This window comes from Ovis canadensis, chromosome 4 (genome assembly GCF_042477335.2).
Source record: "Ovis canadensis isolate MfBH-ARS-UI-01 breed Bighorn chromosome 4, ARS-UI_OviCan_v2, whole genome shotgun sequence".
Classification (NCBI taxonomy): Eukaryota; Metazoa; Chordata; class Mammalia; order Artiodactyla; family Bovidae; genus Ovis; species Ovis canadensis.
Genome location: NC_091248.1, coordinates 133,137,638 through 133,161,010, shown reverse-complemented (window position 1 = coordinate 133,161,010; position 23,373 = coordinate 133,137,638). Strand labels below are relative to the sequence as shown.

The following is a 23,373-nucleotide window of genomic DNA, read 5'->3' as shown; positions in this document are numbered from 1 at the left end:
CGGGGGCTCGTCCCACTCCAGGGGTGGAACCCGAGTCTCTTAGGTACTGAAGGGCGAGTTAGCACCGTTTCCCGTCTGTGGCGAGGGCACTTCCGATCTCGTTCCTGGCAGCTTTCAGGCGTCGGGTGCCGTGCTGCTGGCGGCCACCGCCAGGCTGCGCACAGGGCGGCTCGCAGCGGGACGCTGCCCTCTGGCGGGCGCCCCCCTGCCCGCCCCTCTCGCCTGGCCCTGGCCACCGCCGTCCTGCTCTGCTTCTGTCAGTTCCACCTCGGCGGGTTTCGCAGACAAGCGGAATCGCACCCTGCTCGTCTGGTTCGTGTCGCTTAGCATAGCGCCCTCGAGGTGCCTGTGCGCGGGCGCCAGCGGCAGCCTTGCTTTCTTCCTCGCGGCCGAATTCCACTGCAAGCGCACCCCGTCTTCCTCGTCCATCCGCCTGCTGACCGACGCTCAGGCTGCGCCTGGGTCACGGCCGACAGGCACAGTGCTGCCGCCAGCGTGGGGGTGCAGAAATCTCCCTGAGCGCTCGGTTTCGCCTTAGATGGCCTGACGCCCAGGAGTGGAGCTGCTGGGTGGCGCGGCGGCCTGTGGTAGCCCCACTGCTACTCAAGCTTTAGCACCTCCATGCGGTCTCCATCGAGGCCGTACCTGTTCACATTCCCACCGCGGGCGCCCAGAGGTTCCCTTTCCTCCACATCCTCGCCAGCACGTGTTCTTTCTCGCCTTTCATTACAGTCGTTCTAACAGGCGGGAGGTGCTATCACCCTGGTGTTGATTTGCATTTCCCTGATGATTCCTGAGGCTGAACACCTTTTTCATGCACCTGCTGGCTGTGTGTATGTCTTCTTCAGAAGAGTGCCTGGTCACTGCCTCTGCCCATTTAAAAAAATCAGATGGTTGGGTTATTTTGGCTATTGAGTTGTATGAGTTCTTTATATATTTTGAATACAATCCCCTTATGAGATTTATGGTTTGCAAATATTTTCTCCCATTCTTTAGGTTGTCTCTTTTCATTTTGTAGACTGTTTCCAGTGATGTGCGGAAGCTATTTATTTTGCTGTAGTTTATTTATTTTTAGTTATTATGAACATTTAATCAATAAAAACACAAACTGAACACTTTCAGAGAAATCTGGCTTCCATCCCTAACTTCTCTCCTCTCTTCCCTCCTTTCCCCTCTAGCTAATTATGTTTTTAATTAAACTTTTTATTTTGTGTTGGAGTATAGCTGAGAACAGAATGGGAAAGACTAAAGATCTCTTCAAGAAAATTAGAGATACCAAGGGAACATTTCATGCAAAGATGGGCTCAATAAAGGACAGAAATGGTCTGGACCTAACAGAAGCAGAAGATATTAAGAAGAAGTGGCAAGACTACACGGAAGAACTGTACAAAAAAGATCTTCATGACCCAGATAATCATGATGGTGTGATCACTCATCTAGAGCCAGACAACCTGGAATGTGAAGTCAAGTGGGCCTTGGAAAGCATCACTATGAACAAAGCTAGTGGAGGTGATGGAATTCCAGTTGAGCTGATTCAAATCCTGAAAGATGATGCTGTGAAAGTGCTGCACTCAATATGCCAGCAAATTTGGAAAACTCAGCAGTGGCCACAGGACTGGGAAAGGTCAGTTTTCATTCCAATTACAGAGAAAGGCAATGCCAAAGAATGCTCAAACTATCACACAATTGCACTCATCTCACATGCTAGTAAAGTAATGCTCAAAATTCTCCAAGCCAGGCTTCAGCAATACGTGAACCGTGAACTTCCTGATATTCAAGCTGGTTTTAGAAAAGGCAGAGGAACCAGAGATCAAATTGCCAACATCTGCTGGATCATGGAAAAAGCAAGAGAGTTCCAGAAAAACATCTATTTCTGCTTTATTGACTATGCCAAAGCCTTTGACTGTGTGGATAACAATAAACTGTGGAAAATTCTGAAAGAGATGGGAATACCAGACCACCTGACCTGCCTCTTGAGAAATCTGTATGCAAGTCAGGAAGCAGCAGTTAGAACTGGACATGGAACAACAGACTGGTTCCAAATAGGAAAAGGAGTGCGTCAAGGCTGTATATTGTCACCCTGCTTATTTAACTTCTATGCAGAGTACACCGTGAGAAACGCTGGGCTGGAAGAAACACAAGCTGGAATTAAGATTGCTCGGAGAAATATCAATAACCTCAGATATGCAGATGACACCACCCTTCTGGCAGAAAGTGAAGAGGAACTAAAAAGCCTCTTGATGAAAGTGAAAGAGGAGAGTGAAAAAGTTGGCTTAAAGCTCAATATTCAGAAAACGAAGATCATGGCATCCGGTCCCATCACTTCATGGGAAATAGATGGGGAAACAGTGGAAACAGGGTCAAACTTTATTTTTCTGGGCTCCAAAACCACTGCAGATGGTGATTGCAGCCATGAAATCAAAAGATGCTTACTCCTTGGAAGAAAAGTTATGACCAACCTAGATAGCATATTCAAAAGCAGAGACATTACTTTGCCGACTAAGGTCCGTCTAGTCAAGGCTATGGTTTTTCCAGTGGTCATGTATGGATGTGAGAGTTGGACTGTGAAGAAGGCTGAGCGCTGAAGAATTGATGCTTTTGAACTGTGGTGTTGGAGAAGACTCTTAAGAGTCCCTTGGACTGCAAGGAGATCCAACCAGTCCGTTCGGAAGGAGATCAGCCCTGGGATTTCTTTGGAAGGAATGATGCTAAAGCTGAAGCTCCAGTACTTTGGCCACCTCATGCAAAGAGTTGGCTCATTGGAAAAGACTTTGATGCTGGGAGGGATTGGGGGCAGGAGGAGAAGGGGACGACAGAGGATGAGATGGCTGGATGGCATCACGGACTCGACAGACGTGAGTCTGAGTGAATTCCGGGAGATGGTGATGGAAAGGGAGGCCTGGCGTGCTGCGACTCATGGGGTCGCAAAGAGTCGGACACGACTGAGCGACTGGACTGAACTGCACTGAGAGCCGATATAACAATGTTGTGGTGGTTTCAGGTGGATCATTTATTTACTTTTGCTTTTGTTGCCTGTGTTTTGGTGTTCTATCCAAAACCATCATTGCCAAGATCAGTGCCAGGATTCCCCCTGTGCTTTTTTCTGAGGGTTTTGTGGTTTCAGGCTTTAAGTCTTTAGCCCTTTTTGGGTTAGTCTCAGTCACACCCTCTGGCTGGATCAGCCGCTCCGCCGTCACGCAGTGGCCTTCTCCGTCTGCTGCAGCTCTAACGTCTACTTTACCTGACAGAAGCACAGCTGCCCCTGCGCTCTCTTGGTTTCCACCTGCATGGAATATCTTTTCTGTCTCCTCAATGTGGGCCTATTTGTGCCCTTACTGGTGAAGCAAGTCTCTCTGTAGGCAGTTTTGCTTTTTAATCCATCTGCTCATTCTATGCCTTTTGAGTGGACAGATTAATGCATTCATATTAGGACTTCCGGACGCCCCCTACTGCCTCCTGTCTGACCCTGGTTCCTGTCTTCCTCTCTTCCTCCCTCACTGGTCCCTTGTGGACTGAAGGGCTTGCAGGGTGGAACACTCTCTACGCTTCTCTTTGACTCAGTGCATCTACGGTAGGGTTTTGCCGTGTGGGCACCAAGAGGCTTCCACGAAACACGGTATAGATGCGCTGACGGCTGTGACTGCGCACACTCCGCCCTTTTACTTCCCCCTTTTACGTCTGTGGTGCCACAGTTGACATCTTTTTATAGTACTGACAAATATATTCACTGCGAAATTACTGCAGCTATAGTTATTTTTAATACTTTGTCCTTTAACCTTTACAAGGGAGTAATATAGCACAATATCACAGTATTAAGAGTATTCTGAATTTGACAATGTGCTTTCTTTTCTATGTTCCCATGTTACTACCTGGACTTCTCAGGTGGCGCAATAGTAAAGAACACCCCTGCCAATGCAGGAGACGCCAAGAGGCAAGGGTTCGATCTCTGAGTCAGGAAGATCGCCAGGAGGAGGAAAGGGCAGCCTGCTCCAGTATTCTGGCCTGGGCAAGCCCATGGACAGGAGAGCCTGGTGGCTGCAGTCCACGGGCCACAGAGTCCTTCCTGAAATTAGCATTCAGCCTGAAAAACTCACGGTTTCTCAGGAGGCGGGTCTAGAGATGAAGCCCCTGGCTCTCATCTGTTTGGGGCAGGCTCTACTGCCTCTCCTTCATTTCTGAAGGACATCTTTGCTAGCAGAGGATTCTTGCTCGGTAGTTTTTTCTCTTTTTAGCACCTTGAATATATCGCCTTCTGGTCTGTGAGTCTGATGAGACCCATTGATAGCCTGTGGGCATTTTCTGAAGTTAGTTACAAGCTTATTTTCTCTTGCTGCTTTTAAGATGCTGTCTTCGATTTTTGACTGTTATTATAATGTGTCTTGGAGAACAGCTCTTTAAATTGCATTTGTTTGGTGGCCTGTGAGGTTTACCAACTTGGATGCCTCAATCTCACCCCGCCTGGGGAGTTCTCGGCCATCGTCCTCCATACGCCATCTGCTGCCCCCTCCCTCTTCTCCTGGGCTCTGCTGATGTACACACTGCCGCTTCTAACGCACTCCCGGGGTCACACGTGCTTCCGGCACTGGTTTTCTTGTTCTCCTCTTATGAACAGTTTCAGAAGTTCTGTCTTCTAACTCACACTCGTCTGTCTGAACCATTCTAATGTTTAGGGCTTCTCTTAAAGTTTTTTTTTTCATTTCATTCATTGTATACTTCAGCTCCAGAATCTGCTTGGTTCTTTTTTCTATCACTCTGTTAAGCTTCTCATTGTGTTTCTGCGTGTGTTCCTGAGACTGCTGAATGGCTTCTCTGTGCTCATGGTCGCTCGCTGAGCCTCCTCGAGACGCCGAGTCCTTCCCATGGGGACCGCAGGCCTCCGTGCCTCTGGAGCCGGTTGCTGGGAAGGTCAGCGTGCTCCTCTGCTGCCACAGCTGCTTGGCTTTCACGTTCCTTTCACGTTTAGTGTTGGCCCAGGAGCTGGTCAAAGGCTTTTCATCACACTTGAATATTATATCTCTCAAGTATCTTTGTTCCAGAACATTCCTCTTTTTTCTTTATGACACTGTTCTGTTGAAGCCAGCTGTTTCACAGAGTATTGCTCATTCTGGGTCCACCTGCTTACAGGGGCCCCTGTGGCTGGGCCCAGGTGTGTAAGTGCAAAGGCACAGCTCTGTCCCAGCGCTCCACGTGCACACGAGGGGCTCAGGGGTCAGTCTGCCCAGTGCCTGGCACTGTGGCCCCTGGGCTGAGAAGAGGATCACGGGGCTTTTCCAGTGTGTGCACTTCTCCTCCTCTCGATGGATTCTGACTCATCTGTGGGGTGATTCCTTCGAGACTGTGTGTGAAAAATGCAGCTCCCCAACAACCTTTCACCCAGCGGCTCACAGTGACTTACTGGTATGGCTCTCAGACTGCCATCTGTGCACATCCTTGTCTGAGTGTAGACTCCTGGGAGATGTGAAACTCAGTGGCCTAGTTCCATCACCTCTCAGACTCCACACAAGCATGCCGGCACTTGAAGCTGTAGGCCAACATTTCCTAGACCATCCCTAGGGAGAGCTGACTCTTCATTAGAAAAGTCCCTGATTCTGGGAAAGGCTGAAGACGGGAGGAGAAGGGGACGACGGAGGATGAGATGGCTGGATGGCATCACTGACTCGATGGACATGAGATTGAGCAGGCTCCGGGAGATGGTGAAGGACAGGGAGGCCTGGCGTGCTGCCGTCCACGGGGTCACAAAGGGTCACACGACTGAGGGACTGAGCAACAAGACCATACTTACAGCTCAACAAGTGAGTCCATCAAGTCGTTCAATAAATGATAGGAGTGGTCTACATCATAAACGACAGTCTCTGGGCTCCACCTAGGAAGGCATTTAAGTGTCCAAGGCCTCTACCATCATCAGCCACCAGGAGCAGGGACAGGCGTGCGTACTTCTGCCAATCCTCTACCTGGTGTAAACTCAGTCTTCACTTATCGAAAGTGAGGTTTGGGTTTACAGATGTCGATTGTTCATGGCCAAATGGGATAAGTGGGCCGGGCTGAGGTGTGAAAATATTGTGGAGAAGATTTAGGAAACTAGCAGAGAGAGCCAGGGATTCTAGATTTCATAAATTGAAAGAGGCAATTATAAAATCCTATTTGTGTAACTAAGTAGGAGTATAACTTCACTAAGTTAAAATGCTTCTGGGGAAGAGTGACGTGTGTGTGCAGCCGGCTGAGCCGCTCGACGCTGCTCCGTGTGAACGCAAAGGGTGGTCTACGCTTTCAAAAGTTAAACTGATGCATGAAAATTAAAAAACCATACTCAGAAGGTAAAACGACGATTGAGTCTGTCATTAAATTCTTCCAAGCGGAAATGATAATTTCTGATTTGAGAGCCCACATATATTTATGTAATAATTATATATAATAATTATTATTATGTCTTATAAATTATTAAGAGGAGCACAGAGAATAAGCCTCACTGTCAGACTAAGAATGCAGAGAAGCATGGCAGGAACGTGAGAGGAAGAGGAAACGCCAACGTGGGAGGCAGTCGCTGAGCACAGGGTCTCCGTGCGGGGAAGGGCCAAGGCTCTCTGGAGAGGCCGGTAGACTCGGTGGAGCTGGGAGCTACTAAGGAGGTGAGCATGGTGCTGCCTGAGCTCACTGTCCAGGGACAGCAAGGGCGGCACGTGTCCTTTCTATCGGGTCCCTTATCCGGAGTCCTAGCTGATCTGCTGTTTCTCCTGTAAAATGGGGATGCTTGCAAAAGGCCCAGGCGTCGGGGAACTCAGGGGTTTTCACCCCTGCACCTGCAGCCGCCCAGGCCCCGCCCCGGCCCCACGTCCACCGCGCCTGTCCTGCCGGGGGAGCCCCAGGTTCCGGACGCCTCTTTCCTGTTTCCGGCCCCCCGCCACGCCAGGGAAGGGGGCGGCCCCGGGGCAGCTCCAGCCGTGCTGGGCCACAGAAGGGCTCGCTCCACCTGCGTCAACCCCCGAGTCATCAAGAGACTTGGTATTTTAAGGCCGCTTGCTCACACGCTGCCTTCACTGGTGTCCTACTCCTGAGTGCAAATCAACAACACTTTCTCTATTAAGTCTGAGGCATGGTGACGTCACATGAGCCACGATTCTGATTTTCTTTTGCGCATACTGACAGCTACCTTGCTTGGAGCCATTACCTAGCGACCAGGAAGGGCATTAGAAAAATCTGTTATGATCGCTGTTTTGTGGTCGAGCTAAATCCGCCCACTTTCAGGGACAGTGAAGAAGCTTCCCACCCTGGGCACGCAGAAGGATGGTGGGGTCGTGAGACCCACTGACATCAGCCCTGCAGCCTGAAGTCGGGCAGGAGGTCGGCCGAGGGCCCACGGTGACCCCCTCCCCAGCACACGGGGCTCAGTCCTTAGCCTCTGGACACAAGGAATCACACAGCGGGAGAGAGGGCACCCCTTGCACAGCGAAGGGTAACTTCCTAGCGCTCGTTATCCCACGTGGAGTGCAGGCTAGGAGACAGATGTGTTTAGAAAGGATGGAAGTAAACGCGAGTGGTGCTTCTGCAGACAACAGGCACAGGAGTGTGACTGCGGGTTTGCCCAGTGATTCCAGGCGACACTGTCACAACGCCATCCTCTCATGCAGGGCGCGTCTACAAAACACGGAATTGCGCTACGTCTAAAGCCGCGCACAGACTGACCTGAACGATATAGTAACGTTTACAGTAAACGTGGTCTCCGGTGCCCACTGTGGGCTAGGCCCTCCGCTCTGCGGGGGAGACGACGACCTTCACAGCACAGATGGGGCCCCAGGCAGGAGCCGGGGTGTCGCCCGAGGCCGCAGAGCTGGGGTGCAGGTCGGGGCTGGCCCCTCCTCTGCGCCTGGCCTTTCTGTATGAGGCGCGCAAGGGAAAGTTGTTAAACAGACCAATATATGTATATATATACACACACACAGGTAAAAACTGGTTAAAGGAAAAGGTAGAAACCGCAGTTACTTATTTCTAAAACTCTCTTGCACTTTGGTGACGCCAGGAGGCCCTTCCATTGCTCAGGAGGAGGTGTGAAACCTTGAGCTGGCTCCCTTTCCTTTCTCTGAAGAGATGAGTTTATCTAAATCGTTGTCATAAGGTGGACACACAAAAGCTTGCTCTGAATTTCACCTTATCCGATTTTACAAGTTTTATGATGCAGAAGGAAATGGCGGCCCACTCCAGGACTCTTGCCTGGAGAATCCCATGGACGTAGGAGCCTGGTGAGTTACTGCCCCTGGGGTCGCAAAGAGTTGGACACGACTGAGCGACTTCTGTTTCATGCGGTGACTAGAAGAGGAAATCTGAAAGTATTTACCGCCTGGGTTAGAAAGCCAGTTTAAGGGGCCGGCCTTCCACCATCTGAAAGAGCCTAAACCTGAAGCCTGGCTCAGGGTGTCGCGGCCCGGCAGGCGCGTCGGGGACACACCCACCTTGGCTTCAAAGAACTTCCTCCTGAGCTTGGCATCTGCGGGCGGCACTGTCCGCCTCAGGTCCCGGTACCACCTCCTGACCACGTGTCCGCGCCAGGATGCCTGGATCCTAGGGCACAGGGCGCCGTCAGCCCTGGGCCAGCCCTGGGGGAGGGAAAACCCCCCACCCCGCAGCCCCCAGAGCGCCCGGGGCTGGCCTGCCCCTCGTGGCGGGCACGCGTGCCGGGCTCAGCCACTCACCTGGTCGCGCACTTGATTCTGAAGAGTCGGGCCCCATCGCGGATCACCCGGGTTTGGTACTGGTTCTTTCTACAGAGAGGACAGGTTTTTTTATTTGTGAACTTTTCGAAAGCCTGAAGGCAAGCCTGAAGGAAAACATTTCACTTGAAATTTCACGAGTAATTACGTAGAAACAACACACTTTACTTCTCATGTAATTACAGTGTTCTTTTCTCGCATAATTATGAGACTTGGCCCAATTTAGATTACGAAGGGAAGAAGTTTCATCATACGTTAACACCTCCCTCATGGAAAGTGATATTTTACAAGACTGTACATGCAGGCACATCAAACACCTCCGAGAACCCCCATGTGAAGGGGGATGTCGCTGGTTCAGGCGGCCGGGCAGTGAACTCGGAGGGAGCGGGGGGCTCACCCGTGCCGGCGGACGCCACTAACCACACTCTCTTCTAGGGACGTGTGCGGCTCTAACGCCACCGAGAACTCACAACTTTCAAAACAGGATGAGTCCTGCTCTAGCCTAAAATCATATTTCTAGCCATCAGTGGTGACTCTGGATGACATAAATGGCTCTTTCCAGGAGCCGGAAAGTGAGAGAGGGCTTCCCTGGTGGCGCAGTGGTAGAGAAGCCACCTGCCGATGCAGGTTCGCGCCCTGGGTGGGGAGGAGCCCCTGCAGGAGGAAACGGCACCCCACCCCAGTATCCTTGTCTGGGAAATCCCATGGACAGAGGAGTCCGGTGGGCTACAGTCCATGGGGTCGCCAAGAGTCAGACACAACTGAGGGACTAAACACCAAAGTGAGAGGCGGCCCGCCCTCTGAGCTAGGAGGGCGCCGTGGGCCCCGGGGGCGTGGAGGGGGCTCCTCACCCTGTGGAACACGTGTGAGCAGGAGAGCAGCACCTGTTCAGAGAAGACAAAGGAGGTTTGAAGCTTATACTAGTTTAAAGGAGAAGCAGCATAAATGCATTAATTAAAAGAAAAGTTCTGACTCTTTGAAAGGTAAGCTGTGTTGCTTCTTTGAAAAAGTTAAGAAGCAGATGAACAGCCTTGACATTTACAATATTCGGAGGTATATAAGCTCTACAAGAGAAACTTAACAAAAATCTGAAACATCAAACGAACACACGAAGTTTGCTACAGAACAAGTATATATTTAAAAATGAGACGATTATAAAAAAGAAGTATTTCTGGGCAGATCCTAAGAAAGAGCACAGCTGGCAGGGACCCAGGCTGGGGGCGGGGTGCAGAGGACAGAAAGCAAACACCTTTTCTTAGGGCTCTGTTCAACTCAACTGCACTCTCAAATTTAATGAGCAGTAAATCCCAGAGACACGTGAATTACTTTTTCTCCTTTAAATGCAGAGCAAGGGTGGCCGCCAGAAAATTCCACCTTTCTGTGGCCCACATTCCCACTGAACAATGATATTCCGTTGTTGTTCAGTCGCTCAGTCATGACCGACTCTTTGTGACCCCGTGACCTGCAGCACGCCAGGCTCCCCTGTCCCTCACCATCTCCCAGAGTTTGCTCAGACTCTTGTCCATCGAGTCGGTGGTGCTGTGATATTCTGGGTTGATATGTTATATCCAGACTGTCTAAAGATACTCTGGGCTGGAACAAAGGAGCTTAGACTAAATGAAGAGAAAGGCCGTTGGTTCTTCTGGAAGGAAGGACCAGGGAAGGGTGAGACCAGGGCAGCCAGCATGCAGCCCACTGCCCTGCTCCGCGTTCCTGAAGGCTCTCTGAGGGCGCTGGGCTGGAGGGGGATGCAGCAGATAAACTCTGCCAGGAGTGCATGTTCTGAGACAGGACGGGCCCGTGCCTTCCCTGGGCCACTGGCCTGAGGGAAACCTCCCAGTTTTAAAGTAATCGTCCCCTCACCCTACCATCATGCCTTTATTCAGTCTATACTTTTCTTCATAATGGGGAGAATGGGAGAAATATCAAAATAAATACAACTCAGAAAGTTCTAAAACTGATCCTTGAAACTTACTGCCACCAAGAAGCCTAAATTGCAAAAACTCATTAACATGGGTCCTTTTAAATTATCCTCCTTTAAGCTTGCTTCTTGGAAGAAAAGCTATGACAAACCTAGACAGCATATGAAAAAGCAGAGACATTACTTTGGTGACAAAGGTCCATCTAGTCTAGCTCAAAATTCTCCAAGCCAGGCTTCAACAGTACGTGAACCGTGAACTTCCAGATGTTCAAGCTGGGTTTAGAAAAGGCAGAGGAACCGGAGATCAAATTGCCAACATCCGTTGGATCATCGAAAAAGCAAGAGAGTTCCAGAAAAAAAATCTACTTCTCCTTTATTGATTATGCCAAGGCCTTTGACTGCGTGGATCACAACAAACTGTGGACAATTCTGAAAGAGATGAGAATTCTAGACCACCTTACCTGCCTCCTGAGAAACCTATATGCAGGTCAAGAAGCAACATTTAGAACCAGACATGGAACAACAGACTGGTTTCAAATAGGGAAAGGAGTACATTAAGGATGCATACTGTCACCCTGCTTATTTAACTTATATGCAGAGTACATCATACAAAATGCTGGGCTGGATGAAGCACAAGCTGGAATCAAGATTGTGGGGAAAAATATCAATAACCTCAGATATGCAGATGACACCACCCTTATGGCAGAAAGCAAAGAAGAACTAAAGAGCCCCTTGATAAAAGTGAAAGAGGAGAGTGAAAAAGTTGGCTTAAAGCTCAACGTTCAAAAAACTAAGATCATGGCATCTGGTCCCATCACTTCATGGCAAACAGATGGGGAAGCAGTGGACACAGCGACAGTGTATTTTGGGGGCTCCAGATCACTGCAGATGGTGGCTGCTGCCATGAAATTAAAAGAGGCTTGTTCCTTAGAGATTAAAAAGCTAATTAAAGATTGAAAGAAAATCTATGACTAATTTATATAGCATATTAAAAAGAAGAGACATTACTTTGCCAACAGAGGTCCATCTAGCCAAAGCTATGGTTTTCCCAGTAGTCATGTATGGATGTGAGAGTTGGACTGTAAAGAAAGCTGGGCACCGAAGAACTAATGCTTTTGAACTGTGGTGTTGAGAAGACTCTTGAGAGTCCCTTGGACTGCAAGGAGATCCAACCTGTCAATCCTAAAGGAAACCAGTCCTGAATATTCATTGGAAGGACTGATGCTGAAAGTCAAACTCCAATCCTTTGGCCACCTGATGCGAAGAGCTGACTCATTGGAAAATACCCTGGTGCTGGGAAAGACTGAAGGCAGGAGGAGAAGGGGATGACAGAGGATGAGATGGTTGGATGGCATCACCGATTTGATGGACATGAGTCCATCAAATCTTCAAGGAAGCTCTGGAAGATGGTGAAGGACAGGGAAGCCTGGTGTGCTGCAGTCCATGGGGTCGCAAAGAGTCAGACATGACTGAGCGACTGAACTGAACTCTGTATTTTTAAAATATACTATTAAACGTTCATGAATAGTTGTTATTGGCAAATATTCTCTGAGATAAGAAAATTGAATGACTCAGTGGTGGTAAACACACTGAAAGTGTCCTCGAAGTCAGGGTTGGATCCTAGCCCTGCTGAGTACGTGTCCTAAGGCAGCCTGCTGTGGATCATGGGAATTGTTTATTTCCTCATCAGTTAAGGGATATAACGCCCACCTCAGAGACACATGAGTTGAACGTATCAAAGGTCGGGAAAATGCCGACTAAGGAAAAACTGGGCTTCCTAGTTGGCTAAGTGGTAAAGAATCTGCCTGCCAATACAAGAGACTGGGATTCAGTCCTTGGGTGGGGAAGATCCCCTGGAGAAGGAAATAGCAACCCACTCCAGTATTCTTGCCTGGAGAATCCATGAACAGAGGACCCTGGTGGGCTACAGTCTATGGGGTTGCAAAGAGTCAGACAGGACTGAACGACTAGACAACAACAAAGAAAAAAGCTAAACCTGAGAACTATAACCAGAAATTGAAAAGAGACACACGTCTACGTCTATAATCAAAAACGTTACAGTGAGAAGCTTATGAAAAGCAGAATGGGAGAAACGCCGGGGGTGCGACACCCTGGTCCCCCTTCAGATATTCAGCTTCAAGCTTCCCTTCTTCACATCACCATCGGACCAAGTGTCTGCAGCACAATTAAGGAAGAGGTTGTTGGGGCCAGAAAGACTCCTCGTGGCTTTTTTAGCTCTTTCACTAAATGCTAAATCGTCCCAGAGCTACTTCTGCACTTTAAGGACCACAATCTTTCTGAAATACCCAACCTTCATGTACCTAAGAGATTAGGTCTTGATAGAGAACTAGAACATGATAAGTATGTTTAAAATAATGTGTGAGTTCAAATTAGTAAAGAACAAAAGTTTGTGACTGTGAACTAACTCATTAACCATAAAAACTTATTACAACAAATGAAGTTTGAGAGTTTATGCGCTAGGTTGGTAGACGAAGCCTGGGATGCCTAGGCTGTGAATTCTAAGCCTGCTTTTAAATATATTTGCTATATATTTTTTTTAAAGCAAAGTTCCAAGTGCTTCTGTGTAGGAAGCATAATGCTACACATGAGAGAAATTACTCAGGGTGGTCATTTTCTAAAAACAAACAAAGAAAAGATTCTAGGAATAGCAGAGTCCCTTAACTTCCACGAGATTGAAGTTTAATTAGACAAAGTACGTATAGGAAAACAAACAAACCTTTGACATAGACTGTGTATTAACTGTATTATCATCAGTCTTAACTATGGTAAACTTTCATAATAAAGATTGTTATAGGATTTTACTTAAAGATCCTCCCACAGATTCTTTGGAGATATTCGAGCTCAGTTTTCCTTTTAGGATTTCAATGATCAAAACAACATAAACGTTACCCACTCTTCTGCTCTGTGCACGCTGCCAGCTGTGCACGGCCGGTGGAGTGGGAACGGTCTTGTACAAACTCTGTACTTGAGAATTAAGAGCAATCAGTAAATAAGACTGTTCAGTGAGGGTGTTTAGCTCTTTCTCATATACAAACTTAACTAATGGAAAAGAAAATGTTGAGTCTTTGAGGGTCAAGTAGGAGGAAGAGGCTGGAAGAAAGCAGCATGGACCCTCTTAATCCCCGGTTCAGAGTCCAGTCACTGGAGAGCGCCCCGCAGGCGTGCTTATCTAAGGCTCACGTCCAGCACCTGCGGGTGAAGTCCAAACTCCTCTTTGCATATCGGGCACGGCTGCATGGAGTCCCCCTGCTCCACGGACCTCTGCTTCACTCTGTCCCACTCATCCGCCGACAGTGGCAACGGGGGAGGGTCAAAGAGGCCCAACTTCTGTGCTGAAGTGCAAACAACAGGGAATGTGAGTCCAGTATATTTTAGAGGGTGGTAACTCATGCATCATTTTAATGACATTATTTTGCAAATATTAAGGCAAAACATTTACATTATTTACTTCATTCCACTGTATTTAGAATGCTGCTTTTATACGGGTGCACAGACATCAAGGAGAATAATTTGGTGTTAGTCATGTCCGACTCTTTGCAGCCCCATCGACTGTAGCACACCAGGCTACACCCTGTAGCACACCCTGTAGCTCACCCTGTCCTTCACCAACTCCCGGAGCTTGCTCAAACTCACGTCCATCGAGTTCGTGATGCCGTCCAACCATCTCATCGTCTGTCGTCCACTTCTCCTCCTGCCCTCTGTCTTTCCCAGCATCAGGGCCTTTTCCAATGAGTCAGCTCTTTGCATCAAGTGGCCAAAGTATTGGAGATTTAGCTTCGGCATCAGTCCTTCCAGTGAATATTCAGGGTTGATTTTCTTTAGGATTGACTGGTTTGATCTCCTTGCTGTCCAAGGGACCCTCAAGGTGAATAATATCTTACACTTATGTTGTTTTTATTTACAAAAAATTTCCCATATCTATTTCATTTTCACAATGATTCTATAAAGTAGGCCGGGCTGATATCCTATTTTACGAATTTTTCATAGGTGTTGGCCAAAGGTCTCCTCATTTCTCAGCTAACTTCTCTCTCAGCTTTTGGCATTGCCTTCCTCCAATTTTGCTTGTTTCTGCTGCCAGTGACCTTTGTAAAATGAGTATCAACCCAGTTCTTCCCTTGCTAAAAATTTCTTATGACATACAGTTACCCATTAGGATTAGTCCTTGTCTCAGCCACGTTTGAGGATCCTCTGCGTGTCTACCCTGGAGCAGGACCAGAGCATCTGTGCCAGCAGAAGCACTCACTCTGGAGAAGGAACTGCGAGGAGCTCGGGAGAATGGGGCTGAGGGCGTCAGCACAGTTTCCGCTCTCCTCACCATGGCCCCAGGCCACTGAGTGGACACGGCATCAGCCCACAGGGCCGCCTTCAGGGATGGAGAGTGAAGCGCTAGGTCTACGGAACAAGAGTGGGAGGCCTCGTCAGGCCCGCTCAGAGTACAAGAAGAGCTCTATTCTTAGTGTCCAATAGAAACACCAGAGTCAACCAAAAGACTGGAGGAGGAAGTTAAGATAATCTCAAAGTAGAAGAAAACGGTAAAGGAGGAGACAGAGAATACGAAAACTCAAGGATCAGCCTGACATCTGAAAGTCAGGCATCTGAGAGTAAACAACTTAAAGAAAACAGCCCAAACGTCTCCCAGAAGAGGACACCTGTTTCTAGCCAGAGAGCACCCAGCAAGGCCGGAACGAAGGGCTCACCCAGGTCCGGTCACTGCGATGCTGCAGAGGCAGAGAAAGATCCCAGAGTACCAGGAGCTAGAGGCACGTCGGATGCCTCCACAGCAACACAGACGCCAGGAGGCAGCCCTTCCGGAACTGTGAGGCAGCGCGTTCCATGTGAGAGTCTCTTATCAGCCACACTCCACGTCAGAGCAGAGCGCAGGGGTCTGCTGTCTGCTCCCTTGGACGTGGCCGCTCACATGCTGTTTCCCAGAAGTTCCTGCTACAATGGCACTGCGGGGTGCAGAAAGCTAAGGGGCAGGAGAGCCTCAGGGCTGCAGCCCACAGGAGGGTGCTGAGCAGAGGCCCAGGGCCCACAGCGCCGCACCAGCCCCGCAGAGCAACTGTCCAGATGCGAGCGGAATGGTGGAAGGTTCTAGAAGGAATGTCTCCATGAGGATAAAACGAAAAGTCACCGATTGTATTTTAATGTTCTGAGAGAGTATATTTTTGGAAGACATTCTGGGGGACAGATTTTGGCTCTTTTCCTATGAGTTATTATAGCGTCTTACAAAATTTTATGCATGAAAACAGTGAGATGCTGATATAGAAACAGAGGCCCCAAATCACGCACACTCCCCTCCCCATCTCTCAGATAAGCAGAGAAAACTCACTACACGCACAACGTGGTGCCACAAGCCAGCTAAGGAGGCATGGCTCACGATTTGAGGGAAGACTCTAACTTTAACTGTTATATGAAACGATGTTCCCCCAGATCATTTGCAAAATAAACTGGGCTGAGATCTAAGTGAAATGCAAAACGTCAAAGGTAGTGAAGGAAAGACAGGGACATCTTTGCGATCTCAAGGATGGGTAAAGATGGAAACCCCCAAATCATAAAGGATAACGAGAAAAACTGGTAGACGAAACGGTAGTTGAAGAATCTGTTCAAATGTACGATCAGACACAGACCTGGAGAGGGTAGTCTCCGTGGCAAAGTCCACACGGGATTCAGACAGAGAGGCGCTGAGAACTCCAGCATGTCAGCGAGAAAAGGTGGGAACCCCAGAGCAGTATTAGGTTTGGACAACAGTTAAGAGCGTGTGGTACTGTTGCAGGAAGGGGGACCTGAAACCGGGCTCTTGTCTAACACTCGGAAATGAATTGTCCAAGGAGACACATGTGGCTCGCAGTCTCCGGTTTCATGGTGACAGGATTAGTTTCCAGGTTGTCCTTAGCCAATCATCCTGACTCAGGGTCCTTCCTGGTGGTGCACGCCCTGTTCAGCCAAGATGGAAGCCAGAGAGGAGGATTCTGGGAGGTGGTCAGACATGTGGTGTCTCCTTTTGACCTTTCCCGCAGTCTTCCGGTGGGAGGTGGCTTATCAGTTCCGTGTTCCTTACCGGGACCTCCGGCCGTAAAACAACTCATGCAAATGGTTACCGGGGTGCCTGGCCAGGGAGGGAGGTTTCAGTCAGCGTGCTTCCCCTAACTGTCCCACCTTACTAGTAGCTAACATGCGTAACGCTGTTTTTTTCATCCCAAATCGGTCGCTCGTCCTGCTGTAATTTACAGCCTCAGGTGACGGTGCCAAGGCTCCTGATGGTTTCCAGAAACTGCACGTGCAGACGGAAGGCGGTCACTAACCACTGTCGTGTGCTCCACGCTGTGCACTTGCCGCACGACGCCGCGTCTAGGACGGGACTAGCGCTGCGAGCAGTTCTGGGGAGAAGGTCGGAGCCTCCGTGGCGCTCTGGGGGCCCCGGGCTCCCCCTTCACAGGGCAGCTCCCGCCAGCAGGCCTCTGGCTCCTTCTCCGCCCGCCAGCCGCCCTCCACCACCAGGTCCCCAGCAAACCTCCTCTCCAGGCCCAGCATCATTTAAAAAATTTTATGGTGGTTCCTCAAAAAATTAAATATAGAATTACCACACGGTCCAGCAATTCCTCTTCTTGGCACATGCCTCAAATAATGGAAAGTGGAGACTCAAACAGGTACTTGTACAAAAAGCTTCCTGGCAGCACCATCCACGGTAACTGAGAGAGGAGACAACTCAAGTGTCCGCCGACGGAACGGACAGACGTGCATGCTGGCAAGCGGGTGGCGTTCGGGCCTAAACAAGGAGGAGGTTCTGATAGTGCTGCAGCTGTCAGAACAAAGAACCCTGAGGACGTCACGCTGAGAGCAACAGGCCAGACACAAAAGGACAGATATTACCAGACTGATCCAAAGTGGTCGGATTCTCAGAGACGCAGAGGAAACTCGTGGTTGCCAAGGTGGGGAGAGGGGCGGGGAGTAAGTGGGCAGAGTCTGGGGGGATGAAGGCACTCTGGAGACGGACAGCAGCGATGATTGCTGGGCAGCGGGAGTGCACTTACTGCCTCTGAACGGCACACTTAAACATGGCTGAAGGGCTAAACTTGATATATTCCATCACAGCAAAAGTTCCACACCACAACCCCTCTCCTAGTCGGCCCCTCCCGGTTTCTCCCCAGCCTCCCCTTCTGCCCCACGCTCGCTCACCAGGCCCCAGCTCACTCTCCTTTCAGCAACTCAGCCACCCACGCTGTCCTGCTTCAGAGCCCTGCATGTGCCCGTCTCCATCAAGAACATCCTTCCTTGTTCTTGGGTGGTGCTGGTGTAGTCGCTAAGTGCTGTTCGACTCTTTGCGACCCTGTGGACTGCAGCCCGCCAGGCTCCTCTGTCCATGGAATTCTCCAGGCAAGAATACTGGAGTGGGTTGTCATTTCCTTCTCCAGGGGATCTTCCCGACCCAGGAATCGAACCTGGGTCTCCTGCATTGCACACAGATGATTTACCAACGAGCTATGAGGGAACTGCCGGGACAGACCCTCTTTACCCTGTGAATCTATGGCGGAAGCTGGCTGATGTTCACCAGCTTCCTTCTGGGTGTGCATGGCTGGATCTGACCTCCCTTGCAAAAAATGGAAAAAAAAATAAAACCTTTTCTGTTCCTAAGTTTGCAGCTTATAATAGTTTGGACTTGTTTGTAAACGCTGTAAAACCTCACGCGCCTTGCACTGGGCCTCCCCAGATGCTAACATGTCACGGGACCTGAGCGCTGTGGTCCCATCCAGCTCGGCCTGTTGATCCAGCGCTGTTGATTCACCTGTCCGCCCCGCTGGGTGTCCTTCTAGTCTCACTGACGCCCTTGTGCTCTGACCCCGATTCCACATGTGCTCGGCAGACCTGCCCCCTCGGCCCCTCAGGACCTGGCCTGGCACCTTGGTCTTTATTTGCTTGACGCTTCTGTGGAGCCCCGGCCAGGAACCTCCCTCTGGGTCAACTGATATGTCCTCAGAGCAGACTGAGAGAGGCTTCTCTGGCGGGAATGTCTAGGAGGGGCCTGCACCCTTCTGAGAGCCTGGCCCTAGACTTCTTCACCCGGGAAAGGTGCCGCCGCTTTCTCCGAGCAGTGAGTGCGTCCCTGGGGTGGCGCTCTGAGGCTGCGCCCAGGCCTGAGTCTCAGTGCCACTCCCTGCCAGTGCCAGCATCCCGGCACCACCGCCATCACTGTGGGCGTTGCTCAGTCACTAAGTCACGTCCGACTCTTTGTGCCCGCGTGGACTGCAGCACACCAGGTTTCGCGTCCCTCAGTTTCTCCCATCGAGTCAGTGATGCCATCCAGCCATCTCATCCTCTGTTGTGCCCTTCTCCTCCTGTCCTCAATCTTTCCCAGCATCAGGGTCTTTTCTAATGAGTCGACTCTTCACATCAGGTGGCCAAAGTTTTGGAGCTTCACGTTAGTCCTTCCAATGAATATTCAGGGTTGATTTCCTTTAGGACTGACTGGTTTGATCTCCGTGAAGTCCAAAGGACTCTCGAGAGTCTTCTCCAGAAAAACAGTTTGAAAGTACCAATTCTTTGGCTGCTGCCTTCTTTGTGGTCCAACTCTCACATCTGTACATGACTGCTGGAAAAACCACAGCTTTGACTATACGGACCTTTGTCAGCAAGGTGATGTGGCTGCTTTTTATCACTATGGTCTTGGCCAGATGGTGATTTCCTATTTCTAGCCCCTACCTACTATATTTAATAGCTGTTAATCGACTGCAAGAAAGAGCCTTTCCTATTATTTACTCAATGATTTACTTCTATCACTGTAGATTAACGGATATTTACTGTGTTCTCCTCTTACTTATTCTTGCTCTACTTATCATTACTGGGCTTCCCTTGTGGCTCAGCTGGTAAAGAATCCACTTGCAATGTGGGAGACCTGGGTTTGATCCCTGGGTTGGGAAGATCCCCTGGAGAAGGGAAAGGCTACCCACTCCAGTATTCTGGCCTGGAGAATTCCATGGACTGTTTAGTCCATGGGGTCACAAAGAGTCGGACGTGACCAAGCAACTTTCATTTATCATTACTATCTTTAATTTTTGCTCAAACTGTCCCCACCACTGTTTTTAAACTTTAGTACACACGTATCTTTCTGCAAGGTTGTAAATTAAAATAATTTCTGTATCAGAGAAAATGGTACTATTCATCTCAACTAGATTCTTTAGCTCTAGTAAGTCAAAATAAGAGTGATGAGATCAGCTTACCTAAAGTTAATGGTGGCGGTTTTGGATCAAGAACATATTCTTTTTCTGGATCTTCCACTTTAGGGCCTCCTTGTGGGGTCTTCTTAAGCCCAGTATCTATTATTGCCTTTGCATTTCTTTTTAGAGATTTGGATCTGTTCTCTGTCTTTTGTACCTTTGTCTTAGAATGATCTGCTATTGAAAGATTCTGAAGTTGAAGATCATGTACAATGTGATCTTGTAAAGCCACTGCAGTGACTGCTAAATTATCCTGTTTAGAGGAATGACCCTAAAAGCAGGAAAAAAGCCTTATAGTTACATTATCTAATGGCTCATTTACAAGAAAGCTTACACTTTAATCCTCAACCTTGATGGCATACCAGACCCAGTAGTAAAGAATGCTACACCTATCGCTACCCAAGTCGGGGGACCAAAGCCCAGTCTCATTTGTGTTAATGACACAGTAACATCTTTTCACTTAATTACTAAGGCCTTAATCATAATAAGAGTGAATACTTTCTGACCTATAAAAGCTGTGCATGCCCGAGCACATTGTTTCACTATAATTAGATCAGGCAAAGCTTGTTTCTGTTATACTACAGAGGACCTCGCATTCAAGTGCATGTTTCTTTGGTGAAAACTTATACAAAATAAAACTGCTCTGCAGCTAAGAAATGCTTGCACCAAGCACCACAGCTGACAGTGCCTCACTGATGCAAGGTTTGCAAACCATTTTTATACCATTAAATAGCTGAATTAAAACATATTCATGAGTAAAGCAATGTCTGTGTTTTAAAGAGGATTGTGTACCTTATTTCTTAACATGCTGATTCAGGAGAAGCTGTTGCTTGGCTATGTCAAATTATATCATCATTTCATATCCCAGTCCTTTAACTCTTCTACTGTAAAAAAGTCAACAGAAAGTCAAAGTTAGAGTGTGCATAAACTATCTGGTGAAGTTTATGGGGAAGAGATCAATTGAGGGTCTAATTGATGGTGAAGTGATAGGACCGCCTACTACCACAGCCCGTGCTCCGTGGTCTGGTCTTGGAGGAATTCAAGCCAGTTGCATCTTGATCAAGCCCTGTCCTCAAGCAGTTCTCCAGTGAGTTGGGGGAAACATATCAACATGAATAAGAACAATCCATTGCTAATTATAATGATATCATGTGTGAATACAACAGAATTTCAGACTAAAAGATCAGTGAAATCTTTCTTGAAATATTGTAAGTGAAATACTTCTTGAAAAGTCAGTGTTAGTTGCTATGACTTTTTGCAACCCCATGGACTGTAGCCCGCCAGGCTCCTCTGATCATGGGATTTCCCAGGCTAGAATACTCAAGTGGGTTGCCATCCCCTTCTCCAGGGGATCTTCCTGATCCAGGGATCGAACCTGGGTCTCCTGCATTGCAGAATCTTTACCATCTAAGCCATCAGGGAAGCCTCTTAAGGAGATAATATTATACTAAACCTGGGATTTGAAGGACAGAGAGCGGGCGATGAACATGCTGCCTCACAGCACGAGAAAAGCAAAGACGCTCCAGAACTCAGCAGAGGTTTGCGTTTCAGAGGAGAAGGGAACCGCGGATGCCCCAGGATGGAGGAGGAGCGCTCTGTGACTTCCCCCTGCCTAGAGTACAGACTACAGAATGTGAGCCAGGTTCCAGTCTTGCTCTGTTTGAAAAATACGCAGCATATCTGAGTCTGCTTTCCCATCTCAGGACACACACAGAGCACTTTCCATGCAGGACTACTGTGAGGATTAGATGACACAGCCCGATTCCCTTCAAAGCTGGAGGAAGAATTTGGAATTGACCCTGGCGGTTTTTAGACAAGGGTATATCTTATGATTCTTTACCATCTGAGAAGACAAGAGACCAAAATACATTGGGGTGGGGAGAGACAGTATCCTGCTGAGGTCACCTAGGGAGCAGTATTGAGGGCTTGACTGGAAGAGGAGAAAGGAAGTGATCCCTCATGTGTGTCTCAGGATGGACACCTACATCCAGTTAATCCCACAGAATGAATGTCCTAAGGAGAGAGTGTTGAATGAGAAATGTACAATGAGAAAAGTCAGGGCTTAGCTGCTGCCAAGATCCCCTAGAAGTGAGGTGACCGTTTCCATGGCAACCTCATCCCCTTACATGCTGGCATCAAGAGAAGCATGAAGGAAGTTTCCTTCCAATGTTTTATCACAACAGTCTAGGCTGGAGAAATGGCAGAAGACATTTACAATGCTGAAAGATCACTACCAGAATCTTTGACTTTCAAAACGCCCACAACCTGGCAGAGTATAGTTTACATCATCCTAAAAATTGTTTAATAATCACAGCTAACCATCTGCAGTTGACACTTTTATCTCCTGTAAGCCATTGTGATTAACATCAGGATAAGAGCTGTTAAAAACGGTGCCCCTTGTAAGTCCTATAGCGTCATTAAATTTCAGCATTAGAAACTATTTTCAAGTATTTAGCCCAATTTCATTTTTTTTGAGGTATAGTCCAACTTCATTTTGGGTCGCAGAGTCGGACGCAACTGAGCCCGCACGTGCACGCATACACACTGACTTCATTTTAAAATGAGAAAACATATCCAGAGATTAGTGACTCCTCCAAAATTATATAATTAGTCTGTGGCAATGGTAGGGTTAGAAAGTTAATCCTTAGCCAGTATTTAGAGCTAAAATTAATAGGAATATTCTTTCTTTGTAAATTCCATTGTTAAAAGATGTAGGACTTGGTAACAAAAAAACACTACTGTGGTGCCAAAGTAATTAGTTACCAATTTGTCTGAGTGACTTTAAGCTAATTTATAAACACGCTAGTTAAAAACACAGGCATACAAGAGAAACACAATTTTAAAAAGACAACTGGACACTGTCTTATCACGTTTTATAACTCAGGAATCCCTTGTTTTTACGTGTTTGATGAGACTGCACCTAGGTGGGCCAGCACAGAGACAGATGTAAAGTGACGTCCTCGGGTCCCTGGGTACCAGTGGTTTGACCAAGTCCCCACTTCGCTCAAGCCCTAGGAGCCCACCGCCACCTCCCGTCCTCCTCCAGGGAGGATACGGTGCTGTAGCACGTTATTTATTGAAGAACATCCGCGCACAGCACCCGGGAGGACTCAGCAGCTCACTCGGAGTTCACGGGTCAACTGTACACGTGAAGCGTTTCAGTAACGGATTCTCAAGCACTGACCCGTCAGGCCCTCCCAACGGATGGCCACGGAGCAGGTGGGCTGTCCTGGGGACAGTGCCGACCGCTTTCTCTCGCAGGGCGTCCCCTCCCCTCCCTTCCCCCGTACCCTACCGGAGACCACACCTGCGGCGCAACCGACCCCGCCCGCCGCACGCCCGCCGCACGTCCACCGCGGCCGGAGCCCTCCACCGACGCCGCTCGCCGTTGCCTAGCAACCGCCGCCGCGCCGGGCTAGCACCAGCGCGCATGCTCATCAGCCCCGTGCCGCCCCGGGCCGGGAGCCGCTTTCCGGAGGCCCATCGCGGCTCTGCCACACTGCGCAGGCTCGCC

At 48.8% G+C, this 23,373-nt stretch overlaps 1 protein-coding gene across 5 annotated transcripts in view; it reads right to left on the bottom strand.

Annotated features, from left to right (window-relative positions):
• The window catches only part of RNF32 (ring finger protein 32), a 35,947-nt gene extending 12,577 nt beyond the window's left edge, over positions 1-23,370 (bottom strand). Inside the window, exons 1-7 of one of the 5 annotated variants that reach the window (XM_069587213.1) lie at positions 23,155-23,370; positions 20,652-20,743; positions 19,863-20,130; positions 13,834-13,976; positions 9,554-9,586; positions 8,685-8,809; positions 8,445-8,553 (exon numbers count right to left, since the gene is read on the bottom strand). In XM_069587213.1, coding sequence (XP_069443314.1) covers positions 8,445-8,553; positions 8,685-8,809; positions 9,554-9,586; positions 13,834-13,976; positions 19,863-20,130; positions 20,652-20,666 — 693 coding nt within the window. In that variant the 5' untranslated portion in view covers positions 20,667-20,743; positions 23,155-23,370. The remainder of the gene's footprint in view (positions 1-8,444; positions 8,554-8,684; positions 8,810-9,553; positions 9,587-13,833; positions 13,977-19,862; positions 20,131-20,651; positions 20,744-23,154) is intronic. The other 4 variants (XM_069587212.1, XM_069587215.1, XM_069587214.1 and 1 more) reach the window with 4 other exon arrangements.
• Between the last annotated feature and the right edge of the window lie 3 nt (positions 23,371-23,373).